Source organism: Camarhynchus parvulus, chromosome 6, assembly GCF_901933205.1.
Source record: "Camarhynchus parvulus chromosome 6, STF_HiC, whole genome shotgun sequence".
Classification (NCBI taxonomy): domain Eukaryota; kingdom Metazoa; phylum Chordata; class Aves; order Passeriformes; family Thraupidae; genus Camarhynchus; species Camarhynchus parvulus.
Window position 1 is genome coordinate 9,208,644 of NC_044576.1, and position 17,303 is coordinate 9,225,946.

The following is a 17,303-nucleotide window of genomic DNA, read 5'->3' on the forward strand; positions in this document are numbered from 1 at the left end:
TCATCTCTCCTTATCCTGAGTGTTCTTTTAGAAAAGGATCTGTTACCATTCATGGAGAAAGTTAATGCCTTCAGGAATCTATAGTCTATTAAAATGTCCAGTGGCTGAATTTAGGATGGTGTGGTAATTGTATCTTTTCTTAGCTAGCGTAAATGGGAAGCTGGGCAGTGACCAGAGTTTAGTGTGTTCAATTTGCATTGGGAGTATACAGTACTGTAACAATACATTCAGGAGGAGATACTGTTCAGAGTGGTGTGTTCACCAAGACTAGTCAGGGTTTTTTTAAATATTCATGTGTCCTCTAAATAATTTTCTTTATCAATACACTGACACATAAATTATGTGACACATAAAGTATGTAAATGTGAAATGACTTTCTGACATCTGGTCAACAAAACCCGATTCATTTCCCTGTGTTACCATTAGGAAATATTTCTATCCTGTCCTGCCTTACATGAAGACAAATCAGGTTATTTTTTTGTTTAAAACCTCCTGGTTTAATGTATCTTTTAATTTTTATTATCAGTTTGAAATTTATTTTACACTTGAGTTTTTGTATAGAGTTTTGTTGAAGTCATGGGCTGTTCATAAAAGTAAGGAAGTAATAGAAGACTATGGACTGCTGTGGCCTCTTCTTTCATGAATTTGTAGCTCTGAGGGAATGGCCATAAAACCATTGATTTCCTTGCTCATTGTATTTAATGGATAAAAATAAAAGTTGTGGAGGACTTTATCACAACTTCTAAGGGTCTTTTTCATCTGGAGAAAATAGCTAAATAATAGCCTCATAATGTTTAGATTTGAAGATAAGGATAATGAATGACTGGAATAGATTCCTGAGGTAAGCAGCAGATTGACCTTCCTTTGGAGCCTTTAAATGGAAATAGGTTGCTAGTGAGCTACAGTCCTCAGTGCAGTAAAACCTGTTGCTCCTGCTAGTGTTCACTTACAGAGTAGAATAAGTAAAAATCTGTACTTTCTGTTGTTTGTTTTTCATTGTTCCTTAAAAAATGCACACAGAAATTTCATTTGGAAATAAAACATTGAATTCTCTTACTTCTTTTCCACAGCTTGCACAGCAAAATTAATAACAATACTGAAGCAAATCCTAAGATGACTTCCATTAAAAAAGAGAACTTTGGTGAGCATGATGTGAAAAATTTAGAGAATACTTGTCAGCAAAATAATGCAAAAATATCTGTGGAAGTTGGTGCAAAGCAAGTAAATTTGCCTCAGACAGGCAGCATGTGTAACTGGGAGGCTGAGGAAAAAGATGCAGTCTTAGATACAGATCCTGTGAAGGGGCTGCAGTCTGCAGAGCTCTTTAAAAATGCCAACATTGATCAGATGCACAAAACTGGCAAGCAGAGGGGCTCTGAAGAAAGCAGTGCCAGTTGGACTCAGAGGAAGGTATCAGCAGGCCGGGCTTCAAAAGGAGGAAATTCAAAACCTTCAAAAGACGTCGAGGCAGATGGACAAGTGGCTTCATGCAATCCACAGAAGCTGAAGAGTTGCAGTTCTGTCTGTTTAACGGGTGAGCAAGAGGAAGGGGATGTAGTTCCAGAAAGTCCACTTTCAGATGCTGGTTGTGATGCCTGTGTATCTGATCTTGGAGGTCCTGAGAAACTGAGCAAATGTCAGAGCAGTTCAGGGGACTCTCCTGCTTTTGAGAAAGAAAGTGAACCAGAGTCACCAATGGATGTGGACAATTCTAAAAATAGCTGCCATGGGTCAGAGGCTGATGAAGAAACAAGTCCCTTTCTGGATGAACGAGAGGAGATTAATATGTCAAAACCCATAAACAAATCTTTTAGGATTCAGTATGGAGATGCTGAATTGGAGTCAAGGAAATCACATTTTTCTGCCAAGGGCTGTGAAAGCTTTGAGGAAGTAGATAATTCTGTTAAAGAGGACACTCTGCATACAAAGGCACCTGGGATCTCCTCTGCTCCATCATCAGAATGCAAAGGTGCAAAACAGGCTGTGAAGAGAGACTCCAAAATCACTTCTCACTTCATGAGGATACCTAAAGTTGAGGAGAAAAGGTAGTGTTCTGTCTGCCTCTTCATCTGGTTTTTTCATGCTTGGAAATTTCCTCCTTGGTGATAGAGTTTCAGAGGCTGTATTGTATAAAGAGCTTTGCAAAATATATTTTAAGATACAAAGACAACTGATGTAAGATTGAAAGAACTTATTTTTAATAGAGGTGTTTGTGGGGTTTTTGAAGGATATGTTTGTCTAGTGCAATTTTTAGAATTCTTATTAGTTTGATCTGACAAAAATAGCGATTCTGTTTTGTTGAACTGTCAATGCTATTGATACTTTAATTGAAATAGACATGGGAAAATTCACTTTTGAGAGCACTTGTAGAGATTTTGGGGTTTTTTGTTGATGTTTTTAGGTTTGGGTGGGTTTGTTTAGTTTGTTTTGTTTGCCTCTATTCCTAATTTGGGAGAGAGGACTGGTGATCACACTGCAGCAATGAAAACAAGAGCCCTGAGCCTGACACAGGACTCTGCATGCCAGGTGTTGTGGAAGGAGAAAAGGATAATCTCTGCTCCAAAGACCTTAGATTTCAGTGGGAGCTGAGAAAGTGAATAAGTGTCTAAGGAGTGAGCAGAAACAAAAGGACTCTGTATTTTGGTATAACATGCAATTCTTTGACTTGACTCAAGTCCATCAAGTAGGGCAAGAAAGTCGTTTTGCACATCTTTACTGGGGCATGGTCCATGGATAAACAGATCCTGTAGGGAAGGAGCATGGCTCTGCAGAGGAATACCCTGCTTTGCTAACCCACTGCAGTTCTGTGAAGGGTTTGTCAGCCTGTGGAGAAGAGTGTTTTAGTAGAAATGAACTTGTGTGTTTTGGGGAGGAGAAGGCTGGTGGTGGTGGGAGTTCTCCCCAAATAAACCTTTGGCCTGAAGCTGCAGCAAAGGCTGGCAAAAAAACTGACTGCCATCATTGTAACCCTGGGGTGGAAGTTTGTGTATTTTTCTATCATTTTTTTCAGTGGAGATAAAATGTTTCAATGCATTGTATTTTAACAGCAGGAGAGAAAAGTGTGAATTCAAACCCCAGAGGCCAGGAAGGAAGGTTCCGAAATACACACCACCTCCTCTGCCGAGCAACAAGAAATGGTTTGGAACCCCGATTGAGGAGATGAGGAGGATGCCGGCGTGTGGGGCCCGGCTGCCCCACCTGCGACCCTCGGCCAACCACACTGTCACCGTCAGGGTACAGTCATGCATGCCCTGCATTGCTCCAGCCAGACTCCTGCCTCTGGTGTTCAGTAATGCATGCCTTGCATTGCTCCAGCCAGACTCCTGCCTCTGGTGTTCAGTAATGCATGCATTGCTCCAGCCAGACTCCTGCCTCTGGTGCTCAGTAATGCATGCATTGCTCCAGCCAGACTCCTGCCTCTGGTGCTCAGTAATGCATGCATTGCTCCAGCCAAACTCCTGCCTCTAGTGTTCAGTCACGTGAAATGCCACCTGTCTTGCCACTCCTGGGGCAACTGATTTCCTGAAAATTGGCTCTTTTGGTGCACAAAATTAGGATAATGAGATTCAAATGAAAAGCTGGGTTTTGCTGCCTCTGTCTTGTTAGGGGCAAGTATTTTTGTTTTGTAGGGGGTTGTGAGTGCTTCCTTGACTGAGTTGTAAAGTTTGAGAATTTAGATATATCTACAAGTAAAATTGGTACTTCCAGCATTTTCATGCTATGTTTTCATTTAAATGTAATTCTGGCTTGGGTTTAAGACATATAAAAGGCTCAAGATAGTCAAGATATGGAAAAGACAAGGAATGAAGCAGAGTTTCTTGCTATTTTACTGCTGCATTTTAAATCAAATCTGATAAGTTTTCCTTTAATCTTTTGGAGTAATATGCAATCCAATTATTGTTGAAACAAAATGTGACCAGAAAACTATGAGGTGATGGATAAATCCTGACCAAAAGAAAGACACATTGAGTTTAAATACTTATTCTGAGAGACTTAATTCTGTTAGAGGGCTGAATAGCAAATTCAGTCTTTAAGAATGTGGTGTTCTTTTTTTTTTACTTTTCTGATATTCTCTGGAGTAAACTTGAGACATTGCTCTAGCTGTAATGATTCCTCATCCCTTTCAGTGTTAGGTTAAAAATATTGTTTCTGCATATAACTGTCACATTCACATTTTCTGAAAAATCCTTGCCCAGGATCTTTCTCCTGGCAAGCAGAGAAGCCTCAGAGAAAAATGTAAAAATGTAAACAAATATTATCGCATTTGCTTCTCCTCTGTTTTGCTCATGTGGAATGTGTTTGGAGATTGTTTACCCACAGGTGATTGGTTCATTGGTTTCTGGGTGTGAGTTGTTTTCACTCTTTGGCCAATTGGGGCCAAGCTGTCTCAGGACTCTGGAGAGAGTCCCAAGTTTTCATTATTGTCTTTTTAGCCTTCTGTAAGTATCCTTTCTGTATTCTTCAGTATAGTTTAGTTTAGTATTCTTTAATATAATATAGTATCATAAAATAATAAATTAGCCTTCTAAGAACATGGAGTCAGATTCATCATTCCTTCCTGCCACGGGGCACCCCACTAACACGATATATAACTATGGCTACATTTGTAACTACATTTTGAAAATACTTGGATGAAAATATGTAGATACTTAAACTGATGAATGAGGAAATCTTTAGCTGGTGATTGGAGATATAGTAAGTAATTGAATATATTGATTTATTTGAGTGTGTTAAGGTGGCGTCCTTTTCAACAAGTGTAATGTAAGATTAACAGGTGGATTTTTCTCTGAGTAGCTATCATGTGATCAGTTTGTAGCTTTCCCCTTTCCAAAAAGGATGGCTGTAGATGAGAGCTTTTTAAACTGTATTTTTGCTTACTTTTTATTTCTTCCACTTAAAAACCTGAAAGTAGAATCTGATTTTTTTTCCTCTGTCCTTCTGTGTTACAGGTAGATCTTCTGAGGGAAGGAGAGGTACCTAAACCTTTTCCAACTCACTACAAAGATTTATGGGACAACAAGCATGTTAAAATGCCCTGCTCAGAACAAAATTTATACCCTGTAGAGGATGAGGTAAGATTAAGTATCTACAGTTGTGTGATCAAATAAGTTTGTTTCCACATAGATGAGTTTTCAGTTTACTGCATTTGCTCAATTGTCAGACTGACTATGGAATTAGAAAACCAAGTCTGAAAAACTGGATTTTGGGTCATGATGCTTCAGACAGAGCAGAAGACTTTTTTTCCTGGTAATTATTTTACTTAGCCAGTGATTTGATGATATATATATTTCTATACTTATGTGGAGTTTTAACTTGAACTCCTTATAAAGAATGTATTTATTTACTTACATATTTATATGTTAGCTATTTTGTGTGTGTGAAGCAATTTGCAATTTCAACAGTGAATGAATTTGTAAGTACAGTTTGATTATAATAATCTGTCAGGTATTGCTGATAGTGAGGTGTATCTGACTGTTGTTCTGCTAAAACAATTGCAGAGATTAGCTCTGCATACTTTGTTGGTGTGGTATTTCTTGTCGCTGCTTAAGACTTAAACATACCCAGTGCAATACTTCAGACAAGGGTGAATGTAATCAGCAAGTGTGTCCTGTAGTAAAAACTCTATAATGATTATTGATACTCAGCTCAGAAACAAAGAATTCTTATAGCCTCGATCATATACACTTAGTCTTTTCACTTACCAATTTTACAGATGACAGTAAATGTGTCTTTATGTTTTGAATAATATAATTTGACTTTGTTTTGGGCTTTTACTTCAAAGAATGGAGATAGAACAGCTGGAAGTCGATGGGAACTAATCCAAACTGCCTTACTTAACAAATTTACCTGCTCACATGATTTGAAGGTAAGCCTGTCAGTTTGAAATCAAGTCTGTATGCATATAAATGCATTCAGGTTGTCTGTGTACTACCAGTGATTCTGGCTTGGTTCTATTTGTTTAATGACTTAGAAAAATAGATTATGAAAAATTCTCTGCTGTTCAAGGGATTTCTTAAGAAGGTTCTTAATGAGTGCTACCAGTGAATTTATTCAGATTATTTAAATGAATGGCAATTTTAAGGTCTACACAAAACTGTTTGTCCAGCAATATATCCTAGTCTGTGGTAAACATAGCATGAGGGTTTTGAATAGCCAGATGGTTGGGGATGCACAGGTGAGAGTTGGAAATAGTAACTCTTCGCATCAGTTCACTCCACTGAAATCACAGTTCAAGCTGCTGACAGAAATCTGTAGGTTTTGGAGACTAATGCTCTTGATAACTTTCACAGTTATGTTGCCACAAAGTCTCACAGTAACATGAATATTGATTTGGAGCAGCTTAGAGTTGCTATTATGTTTTTTTGGTGAAGAATAATGTAATTTAGGTTATACCTGAAAAGCAGGGAAGTACGAGGATGCAAAAGCTATAGATATACTTTAAATGAACAAATAGACTTCCCCAGCAACTGAGGAGACTTCCCTTGATGTTATTTTGGATTTTTTTCCTTGTGAATTTTTAAGGGTGGTGTTGTTGTAAAGGGTCTATTTAATTTGCTGTGGTTCTGATTTTTTAAGTTCCTAAAGTGGTACAACTTCTGTTATATTGCTTTTATACCTTAAATAACTTTTATTGGTACAGTTAACAAGAGCAAGCATGGGATGGGGAGCATTTATGTTGTTTGTTGGAAGATATGCCTTGTCTTATTTTGTGTTAGGAGAAAAAAATGCCATAGACATGCCAGAGAGTTCAGTATCAAGGATTTTCCCTATATTAATAGAGCAAATTAAGTGTTCTGGATTTTGGTAGGCTCTGTGGCAGGTTCTAGCCACCAGATGGTGCTGCTCCTTCAACAAGGAAATTTCCTAAAATGGTTTTTCTTCCATTAATAATTAGCTCTGTTTTGTTGTGGTTCTTCCTTAGGAGGCCATATTGAGGTACAATGTTGCTTATTCCAAGAAATGGGACTTCACAGCTCTTACTGACTTCTGTGAGAAGGTAAAACAAGTTGATTTAAAATAGGAATAAAAGTAAAATGAAAGTGACTATTTTGCCTATATGTCTCAATACCTTTGGCTTTTTTTCCATTTTCAAGAGTAAATGTTTCCAGCTATCAGATATCTAAGTGAGCAGCTATTTAGCTGTTAACTTCAGCTGAAACAATAATTATACTTTATAAACTGGCTTAATTTTAAATTTTATACATGTAATTTGGGTTCTTCAGTAATATCTAAGCTTCCTGAAGGTAAGGTGAGAAACGACCTTTTCCTCTTTTATGACAACCAGATTTATTAAAAAATCATATTAATATTTCCAGTGTATTGTTTTTTTGTTTTAAAAAGTGTTGGTCTTTTTTCCGTTTTTGTAAAAATTTAATGTTATATTGCACTGGTGTTTATATAGACTGTGCTTTGCTGGTATAGCAGGAAAATTTTGCTATTTGGTGAAGTGGTGAATTTAAACTGTAGAGCCTTTGAAAGACTGGGATGGGTTTTATAGTTTCAAGTATTAGGTATTAGGACTTTCATGGGGAGGATGGAAAAGAGAAATGAATAGTAGGTCTCAAATGCAAGTTGGACTAATATTAATGTACATCCTGGCAATTAGAAACCATGTTAATTAAAGCATAATGAAAGGTTAAATAAGATGCAGTAGAAATTGTATTTTTTCTTCCATACTTCAGAAGTACTTCTAAAACACACATACTTGTTTTCTTGGGAGGGGCTTGCTAAGCTCTATTAAGACTCAGTAGAAACTAAATTTGATTTGAAGTGAGTTTTGTTTGCTATATATGTGAATAGATGTCTGCTGAGGCTATGTGATCAGAGGAGCTGCTCTGTTCTCTCTGTTACCCATCTCCATTGCTCTTTCACAGAATGAATTTTCCTTTATTATTATTACTGTATTATTACTGCTGACAAAAGGCACCTATAAAAATCCCAGTGGTATTGTGCTTGCAAGCCATGAGAGCTGCTGTGCTCACCCATCTTGCGGATTTAGTGCTCCCCTCTCTCATCTGGGGTCACTGACATGGCTCCATGGTAAAGGCTGTGGACAGTCAGTGCCTGCTCCTATTGACTCTCCTGCTAAGCAAAATTAACTTGGCCTGCTGAATTCACTCACGTGTTACTGAAGTATGCATACTTAAATTAGAATGTTTTAAAGTATGAGTGCTGTTCAGTTAAAAATCTGACTCAGGAACAGAACAGATTTACATCATATTGCTGCAAGCGCAACTGAGCTTGTCCTGATGTGTTCAGTGTGCATTTGGGATTTTGGAAACTCTGGGTGATTAGATTCAGAGATCATCAGCCAGAGAGCGTAAGTAATATCAGCTGTCTCCAGAGGAGAGGGAACAATAGGGAAATAAACCGGGGATCAGGCATCAATCTTTCATGAGGATGAAAAGGAAATTTCTGTATCCTGGGAATGATGATTTATTTGTGTGGTTCTCACATCAGGGGTGGAGATCTGTTTCATGCATAGATTTTCAGCCAGGTTAAAAGAGTGTGCAGCAGTATTTTAAATAAGAAACAGTGAAGAGCTTGTGACAGAGTCACCTCTTGTAGACCACAGGAGCAAAAGCAAGCCCTGAGTTGCTTTGTTGAATATATTGAGTTTACAGGACATGTGGAGGGGATAGATTTTGCAGAGAAATGCTTGGATTTTTCCATTATTAAGGGATGTGTGAACTTTCCAAGTTTTGTAAATAAACAAGGCGTCTGCTTTCAAAGAATGCTTGCAGTCTAAGTGAGCAGCTCTTCTGTTGTGAAAGTTGACATCCTCTGTGGAAATGACCTAAATGTACAGGCTATAGTGAGCTGTAGTGCTTTTGAATTTATTGTATTTATGAGTTAATGATTAAGGGCTTACCACTAGCCTCTCTGTTTTCTGGTTTATCCTATGATTTTGAGGGTACAGAGGAGCTGTTTCAGGTTTGCCCAGCCAAGGTTGAGTGGGTTGGTTAAAAGGAAAGCTGGTCTCAGTAATCAGCCCAAAGGGAGTGACAGCAGCTCAACAGAAGGAGATGTGGTCACAAATATCTATTAAAAGAAAAAGATTAAAACAGAGTCTGTGATTGTCAGATATGTATTTATATCGTTGGGCACTATTGACTTCCAGTGCCTTCTCAACCAAGGATTTTGTAGTGTGATTTAGAAGGGAGCTGTGTCTGTAAATCTAGTGGTGTCTGTTTTGAGGATTATTCAGAAATTACTTCAATTGGTCTGTGTTTGGTTATAAAGTGCCTTTTGTTATTTTATCTTCTGCTTATGGGCACAGCTCATCTTATCTATTGATCTCTTAAATACTGTCATATCAGTCTTGCATTGGGGTTCCTATTTTAGGTAGCTCCTTGCAAGTTATACTATCAAAATATGCTTTATTTTTAAAAACTACTTTGTAAGATTCAAGTCAATTTTCTTATAACAACAATAATTACCAGTTTATTTGGCTTAGATTTGTTTTCCCTTAAGATGAAAGCGCTCTCAGCTTTCTTAACTAATAGGAAATAAATATCATGTATGTGAGCCAAGATTTTTTTTTTTTGGAACAACACAGCCTGCAAGTTCTGCAGTTTGGTCAAAGTGTTGTCAGAAGAGGGAGCCCTCACACTTTCCAAAGGATTCTCTTGAATGTCAGTTAATGTGTGAAAGTATCATTCCTGTTTGTACAGTGAGGTAAATTGGGATGTTTGGATTCCTTTCTGTTTCTTTTGACAATTTCATGGAACTTGTATATAGAACATAAAACTTGTTCATAGAACAGTGTATGTAAAGATCTTGGTGGCTGTTTACTTCAGACATCTGCCTCTTTTGCTGTTCTCTACAGAATTTCCACAGTGTTGTATTCATTTGTTTTGCCATCTGTCTGTTGATATTGGCATACATGCTTAGAATTTCTTCAAGTTATTACTTAATGGATGAAAATTATTAGCACTAATATTTTTCTTTGTATGTGCAAAATTCTTGCCACTTGGAAGTCATCCTTGCATCTGTTTTCCCAGAACTTACCTAGAAGCCAGGAAAGAGTAAGCAACAAGCAGAAAAGGAAATGTGAGGAAACAACTATGGATGGAGCTATAGTGGAACTCACAATGTTATAGATGAGCTTTATTTCTGGGAGTGATGATGGGCTGGGTATTAAATACATGCTTTTGTTCAACGGTGCTATGTACTGTGGTAGTTTTTATTTTTCTTTCTTCTGGATTTGCCATTCCACTTCCAGGCAAAGCCAAGTTCTTTTTCCTTTTCCCAAGTGCATGAAATAAAAAGTCTAGTTAAGTCACTCAGGACTTATGCCTTAGACTAATCTGTGACAACAGCAACTTCATCTAAGGGGAATAGTAGGGCTCTATCATTTAAGAGAATTTCATGGTGTGCTGCTTTAGATTGGGCCTCCTTGTGCTGGACATGCTTTGGTTTTTTTATATTGCTTTAAAGTCTCTTAGAGCTTAAGTGTAATTCTTGTCAATGAACTCTTCCTCTTATTGCTTGCCTCTGTCCTGCCCTTTCAGGAACAGAGGAGTGTTTAAATCTGAAAAGAGCATAGGGCAAAGGTTGAGTTTAGGTAAATTTGTGTGGCAGAGGCAGTGATTGTCTCTGAGCTGCTGCAGCTGGGCTGACAAATGGATCACAATACCTCTTGCAGCTTCAATACAGTGGATCCATTATTATATTTTGTTTTTCTGGAGTTTTTGGTCATTTTGGTGGAAAGTTTAGGAAGTGGAGAAGATACAGGGAGAGGAGTCAGGAGTGATGCAAAGGTATGTAACAGTTTGCATATGAGAAATGTCCAAATAAGTTAGGATCACTTCACCTTATCATCTTAGTTGAGGGACATGAGTAATGGGTGTAACAGTGCTGTCCAAAAGAAATGTAAGAGAGGGTGGAGGGGAAATGACTGTCCATTCTTCTAGCACAGCAGTTCAGGGGCACCAGATGAGTGTTCTTAGCAGGTAAGGGTTTCAACACCAGACAAAAATAGTTATTGAGATACTGAATGCTGTGGAACCCCTTGTCAGGGCAGCTAGAGGATGCTATGGCCTTACATCAGGTTTTGAAGGAATTTGGAGAAATTGCTGTTAGAAAGATCTCACTGACACCCACAGAGGGCTCTGCGAATTTCTGATCCTGATTACTGCAAATGAGGAAGTGCTGCTGACTACCTGTGCTTCTTGCTGTTACTTTCCTAGGAATCCTTTGCTGCTGTGCTTTCATTCTGCTATAGTTCTGTTGTACATGGAACTATTGTCCATTTTTACATTCTTATGGCTTGGCTGGATTGAAGCTGAGAGTTGAGACAAGTGGCCTTGTCATGCAGGGTCTGTTGTTGCATACTGTACAATATGAGATGTTGCTGACAGAAAGGTATGGCATCTATACAATAGACTTCTCTAAGAGGCAAAAATACTAAAGGTCATTGACATTTTAAATGCTTGAATCACTTAAGGCACTTATGCCTTTCAAAATTTGCTTTTCCAGGCTCTCTTTAAACCCTTGGTGCCTACTTGACTCAAGTAGGAATTCTTAGAGGGGATATGCTATCAGTATTTTTACAAAGACACTCTCCACTGTGTAATACTCAATTCCCAACTGTTAGATTTGATTCTAGTATAGAGAAAACTGTGTCTGTGTCTGCAGTGCCTGTGTATGGATGCCTTGTGGTCTTTTTGTCTTTTGGGAAAGCTGTTGAAGCCAATCAGTCTATTTAATGACCAGTAATTGCATATTTGTGGTTGATTCCTATGCAAATTCAGCATCCAGGAAATCATTTTATATTACAAAAGAAGCTGTATAACTTTTACCTTTAGATTTTTCTATGAGATTAAAAGAAAAATGATAGTGATGTCTAAAAAGACCAGTCTCTTCCCTTCTTTACACTTAATTACAAACAAGAACCTTCAGCATGAGGGAAGAATTTACCAGACTGCTTTCTCTGTCCTCCTCTTTCTCTTTTTCCAGTCAAGCGTGAGGTCACTGGCTTTAGCCTCAAAACTGACTGTTAGCAGTTGGGGTTTTTTGTGGCACAAACCTCAGCTTATTGTAAAATCTGATAAAAAGCCATGTAGCAAGAAAACAAACTCACATGTCAAACTGAAGGAATATATTGCTATTTTTCTATGCCCTTTAAAAATAGTTGTCTTAGAATTAGAGCTGTAATTAGTTTTGATACAAGATTAGAAAAGGAGTTTCATTTCTCACTTCTTTCCACTAAAACTTACATGATGGATGCTACTGCATGCTGAATCCTTTTAGAAGTCCAGAACAGTTGGCATGGGAGACTTTGTTACCATCTGCTTTTACATGCAAGTCTCTATTTGTAAGTTTTCAGAACTTCATTTAATGCCTTTTTAAAAATTTTCCATAAATGTAATTTAAAAACACATAAACTAAGTAATAAGATAAATATGTATAGAAATTGATCTATAAATACATCTCTTTCTATTTTCCACAAATACCACACATCCATATTATATATGTTTTGATCTTCCAAAAGTCTGGTTTCCTTTCCTTGCAAAATTGAAGTTGACTCTTGTACTAGGAATTGATTTTTGTTTTCACAAATTCTTGCCATTTTGATTTCAGCCTAGCAGTATTTATATGGGTGTGTGCACACACACTTTCTAAAATACCACTTTTTCTACTGCAGGTGTTGTGTGCAGATTCCAAAGTATAAGAAAATATTCTGAAAGTGAGGAGTGATGGAGCTTGTTACAATGAGTCTTGTTAGTCAGTGCTTTGCACTTAAGAATAATTAGAGTAAATAGAAGAACATTAATGTATTTGACTGGAACACCCAGCGCATGTGTGTTGCTGATTGTGGTGCAAACCTGTAAAACCTGGGATAATAGCTGCAGAATGTGCTTAGTGCAGTTTTTGTCCAAGGTGTAGTTTCTCATTTAAATGTGTGCTACTACCTAGTATACTAGCATGTTTGGGCTGAATTTGCTGCTTTCAGAAGATGTCAGATACAAGTAACTGAGTTACAGTAGAGCATACTAAATGACAGAGAAGTGAGCAAAAAAATCAGACATGCAAATATTGGCAGTGTGTCTGCTTCCTCTCTAAGAAGAATTGGTTGCATTTGCAGATAACTGAGTAAAATTAAGAACTCTCTTGTCAACGAAATACTCTACTTCAAGTGCACAATTGCGGACAGCCACAGAACCACAGTCTTTTGTGGGTGTATAGTCTTATCTTTAATAACCTCAAAATCAACCTGAGAAAATTTTCAAATTACCTGGGTAATATTGGAAATTATTGTTCCATTTTTTTTCAAACTTTGATCTAAAAAATTACTATAAATCCAACGTGATGATGCAAATGCAGTATAGTATATTTTGATTATGGTTGAGCTCTAGATTTTCATTCATTTGAAAAAGACCAAACACAGAACACTGCTACAGTTAAGTATGTGCATATCTTGGGAAATCTTTATGTTCTAATAGGGTTTCACCCCACTACTGTCTCCTCATGGGTCTTATGAACCATGACAGTCTTTCCTGTTTGTTTTGTTGTTTGAAATCCCTGCTTGAAAAAGTGATTGCTGTAATCAGTGAAACTGGAATAGAAGGAATTTTGAAGTACCAAATTGTTCTGGTGACTGGGTTTTTGATAAATCATCTTTATAATTGTCTGGACAGTACTAACAGAAGTGAGCATTGTATAGAGATGTCAGCACCACAAATGTAGGCTTTTAAGCAAGAAACAGAATGTCCCAAGGCTGAAAATAGCCTATCCATTGCTCCTTGTTGGATTTTACTTTAGTCCAGATGTTTTCAAGCAATTTTCATTACATCAGATTACCTTTTTAAAATCTGAACTGAAGAGGTCTTTTGAGTGTGCCATGAAGGGTTTTCTTTTCACAGCGGCAGAAAGAAATTTATTCCCATATTGAACAAAAGGTGAGCTTTTCTGTTGTGGGGGGAATATGCATCTTGTACACATTCAAGACATTAGAAACTAAGCATTGTAGAGCAGAAAGAGCAGGGAATTACAGGCTTATTCTTAGTTTTCTGTACTGTCTTGGCAGAACAGTTGAGTATTTTTAAGTGGTGTTTTGTAAGCACTGTTGCAATGACTGTTGAGTTGGAATTATCAGGGAAGGGAGAGCTGCACATAGCAGGTGCAGAGATATAATTGTGCTGTGTCACAAGTGCTTGTGGATACTCAGTGCTTTAATAAAAATCTATGTAAAGGCACATTCTGAGTGTCTCTTTCATAGTTTTTCACTGTATTCAGAACATTCCTCTTCAAAAAACAAAAGAATAAAACCCTAAAAAACCCCTAAAATTCTGGGTTTAAAGGTTGCCTTCTGATATTTGCTTTGTTTTGTTTTGGGGTCAGAGGACTGTTGAATAGATTTCTTCCACTGGATTATATGTAAGTCATCATTTATCTGTGCTCACCTATGTATCCCAAATGACTAAGAGAAATTTCTTTTTGTTGTGGGAGGGCTTTCCTTAGCTGCTTAGTGCTTTTGGATTAAAAAAAATATATTTATAATGTATTGAGCAGTTAGAATACAAAAGCCCCACAAAACAAACCCTGATGGTCAAAGCTTTCAAGAGAAATGCTCGCTGAAAAGGTGTACATGTAGGTAGGGAAGTGGTTAAGAGGCATTGCCATTTTTTAGGATGACTATGAAGTATAAAGGAAGTAGATTGTAATTATATTCCTGGGTTTTTTCCTCCTTCCTTTTCATCTGGAAAACTGAATTTGCTTATATGGCTTCCTTGGAGAGTTTGTTACTGCTGCCACGCATTCTTTAAAGAGCAGGTTTACAAAGGTGGCAAAGTGTGTACCCTCAAGATGGTTGGAGGGTCTTACTTGGGCAATAAAATAGTAATTACTGGATTTTTTCTTTAAATATTGATCATTTTGAGTCTATGCAATACTGACAGTCAAGCAAAAAAATGGTCCATAGATTGGTTAAAATCTACAGTGGTATAGTTTTGTCTTTACTTGATCCTTTTTTTTCCCCTTCTGCCTGTGCTTGACTCTTTTAGTTTTGGTTTTTTGGTGTATTAAAGAAAATACAGTTTTCATAAGAGTAACAGCTGTGTTGTCTCATGGAGCTTTTTGTGCCAAGGTTTCAAAAGTGGTTGCAGAATGTATTTAGTATCTGAATGCTTCTACACTGTTTTTAAAAAATGTTTTATAAACCATAGGAGTAGTAAATATTTTTTCCCCTATTACTGTATTCAGAGAGATAAAAGTTTTGAATAAGCCTGGAAACAGATCACTTTCACTGGTAACTTGTATCAGGGAGGTGAAAGGTACTTTATCTTCCCCTCATGTTACAGCTCTTCTGTAGAGACAAGGTCATTGTCCTCTCCTCTGCTCTACTTCCCTAGAGTAACTTGAAAGTACTTAGAAAGTGGTATTTGACTTTTCATCCCAGGACTCTGCCACTGCTTTGGAAATGGCTGTGATGCTTCTAGCCATGACAGAATCACTCTGCAGCAGCTGAGAGGTAGAAGCTATTGGTGGCCTGAAAGGTAGTGAAAATGACTGAGGGTAGATTTCCAGTTCCTTGGAAGTATAAACTGGGCTTCTAAAACCATTAAAAAGAGATTGAAAAATAAACACACATTCTTCTCTCTGATTTTATTTAGAATGTTTAAAAGCTTTGAGAACAAAGCAGCAGTTGTTAAGGATGATACACCTGAGAGATTATTCCAGAGTTGGATTGGCAGAAGGCATGAATGAGCCTTTGGGGGGAGGAAAATTAAACATAACCAAATTAACCTCTGCCTTGTAAGCTGTCTTCTTTTTTCCTTTTGAAGTGTCAGTTTGTGGTTTTGATAAATGTCAGGAGCATTCTTGTTCTCAAATAAGATTCTTCTCTGCATAATCCAGTGTTACGGTTTCTTTCTTCTTTCCTCCAAAGATTACTTTGTCCTTCCTTTTGTTTCTAATCAGACAAGCGCTCAATAAATGGGATGCATTTGACAGCTGAGTGTGTTTCCTACTGAATTAGTTTTGTAAGGGAGCTGGAAGAGGCAGATGAGAGTATTCTTTCCTGCAGTTTTGGAAATTCATTGACGTGATAAAATGGGAACTAGAACGCACACACACCACACCCTCCACCCCACATTTCTTCTATGTTTCAGTCTTGTTAATAGTACAGTGTTTGACATTATGATGAGTCTGTTTTACAGCGGCATGTGGGTTACTGGGCTGCAGCCTGGTGTCTCTGTCTGGGTGTGAGTACACTGGTAGTTGTTGCACAATGTTTTTAAGTAAAATTGATCTCCTCCCTGTGCAAAGAAAGGCTTTGTAGAGAGTACTACTTAGTGATGCTTGTTTGGGGAGTTTAATTTAATTAGATTAGTTTTTAAAGTCACTCAGTAAGAACTTGCATGGGCCTTTTGGTTATTTGTGTGTTTGTTTGTTCAGTTGTTTTTCCCCAGCTGTTCCAAATATCAGATTGAGAAAGTCCGCTCTTAATATTCTGTAATGTTTGAAGGCACCTATGACAAGGATTAGAGGAAGAAAGGGAGTACGGATTGCCAGTCTGGGGTTGGTTCCTTTCAGGTAAAGAACTTCAATGTCATAACCAGCTTCTTGTTGTTTTATTGGCACTGCAGAGTTCTAGTCATGGATGTAGATTTCCCCATGTTTAAGTGTTAAACAGTATGCAAAAAGCAGGGGACTTCTGGATGAGACAAGAGAACAGGGAAATAAATATAGGCTGCTCTGGAAGGAAGAGAGAATGAAAACAGTGTGATAAAGGAGCAGCCACGTGTTGTGATTGTTTGAGCACACTCAGGTGCTTAAATACTTCAAAATCATAGAACCATTTATGTTGATGAGGACCTTGAAGTTCATAGACTCCAACATTAACACAGCACTACCAAGTCCACCACAGAACCATGTCCCTAAGCACCACATCCACACATTTTTAAAATACCTCCAAGGACAGTGTTTTCAGCTTTGAAGTATTTAACGTTCCTCAAAATACCTTATAAAAATATAAATAGATATTTTATTTGAGACAAGCTGAAGATAGTGAAGAAGGAAAAAGAAAAAACGTATTCCTGAAGTTAGGAGAATGGACAAGCCAAATAACTTGTATGTACTCTGTTTACAGTAGGTTCAATTATTTAGTTCAGCATTATCACCTCTATATGATATATTCTCACTTTTATATGGTATCTTACATTAAAATAATTTGGAAACTTGTTTCTGGAAAGTTCAGTGTAGTAGCTGTAGATGGTTCAAATCACTGACAGCATGAGGCATTATGGCAGCTGTGAAGGAAAAATCAGAAGGTCAAAATCCATTAGAATTAGGAAATA

General features: G+C 37.5%; 1 protein-coding gene across 1 annotated transcript in view; it reads left to right on the forward strand.

The window, feature by feature from the left end:
• Positions 1–17,303, forward strand: part of PARG (poly(ADP-ribose) glycohydrolase) — a 61,783-nt gene that overhangs the window by 4,630 nt on the left and 39,850 nt on the right. Inside the window, 5 exon segments of the mRNA XM_030950736.1 lie at positions 1,071–2,045; positions 3,048–3,234; positions 4,950–5,072; positions 5,783–5,866; positions 6,923–6,997. Coding sequence (XP_030806596.1) covers positions 1,071–2,045; positions 3,048–3,234; positions 4,950–5,072; positions 5,783–5,866; positions 6,923–6,997 — 1,444 coding nt within the window.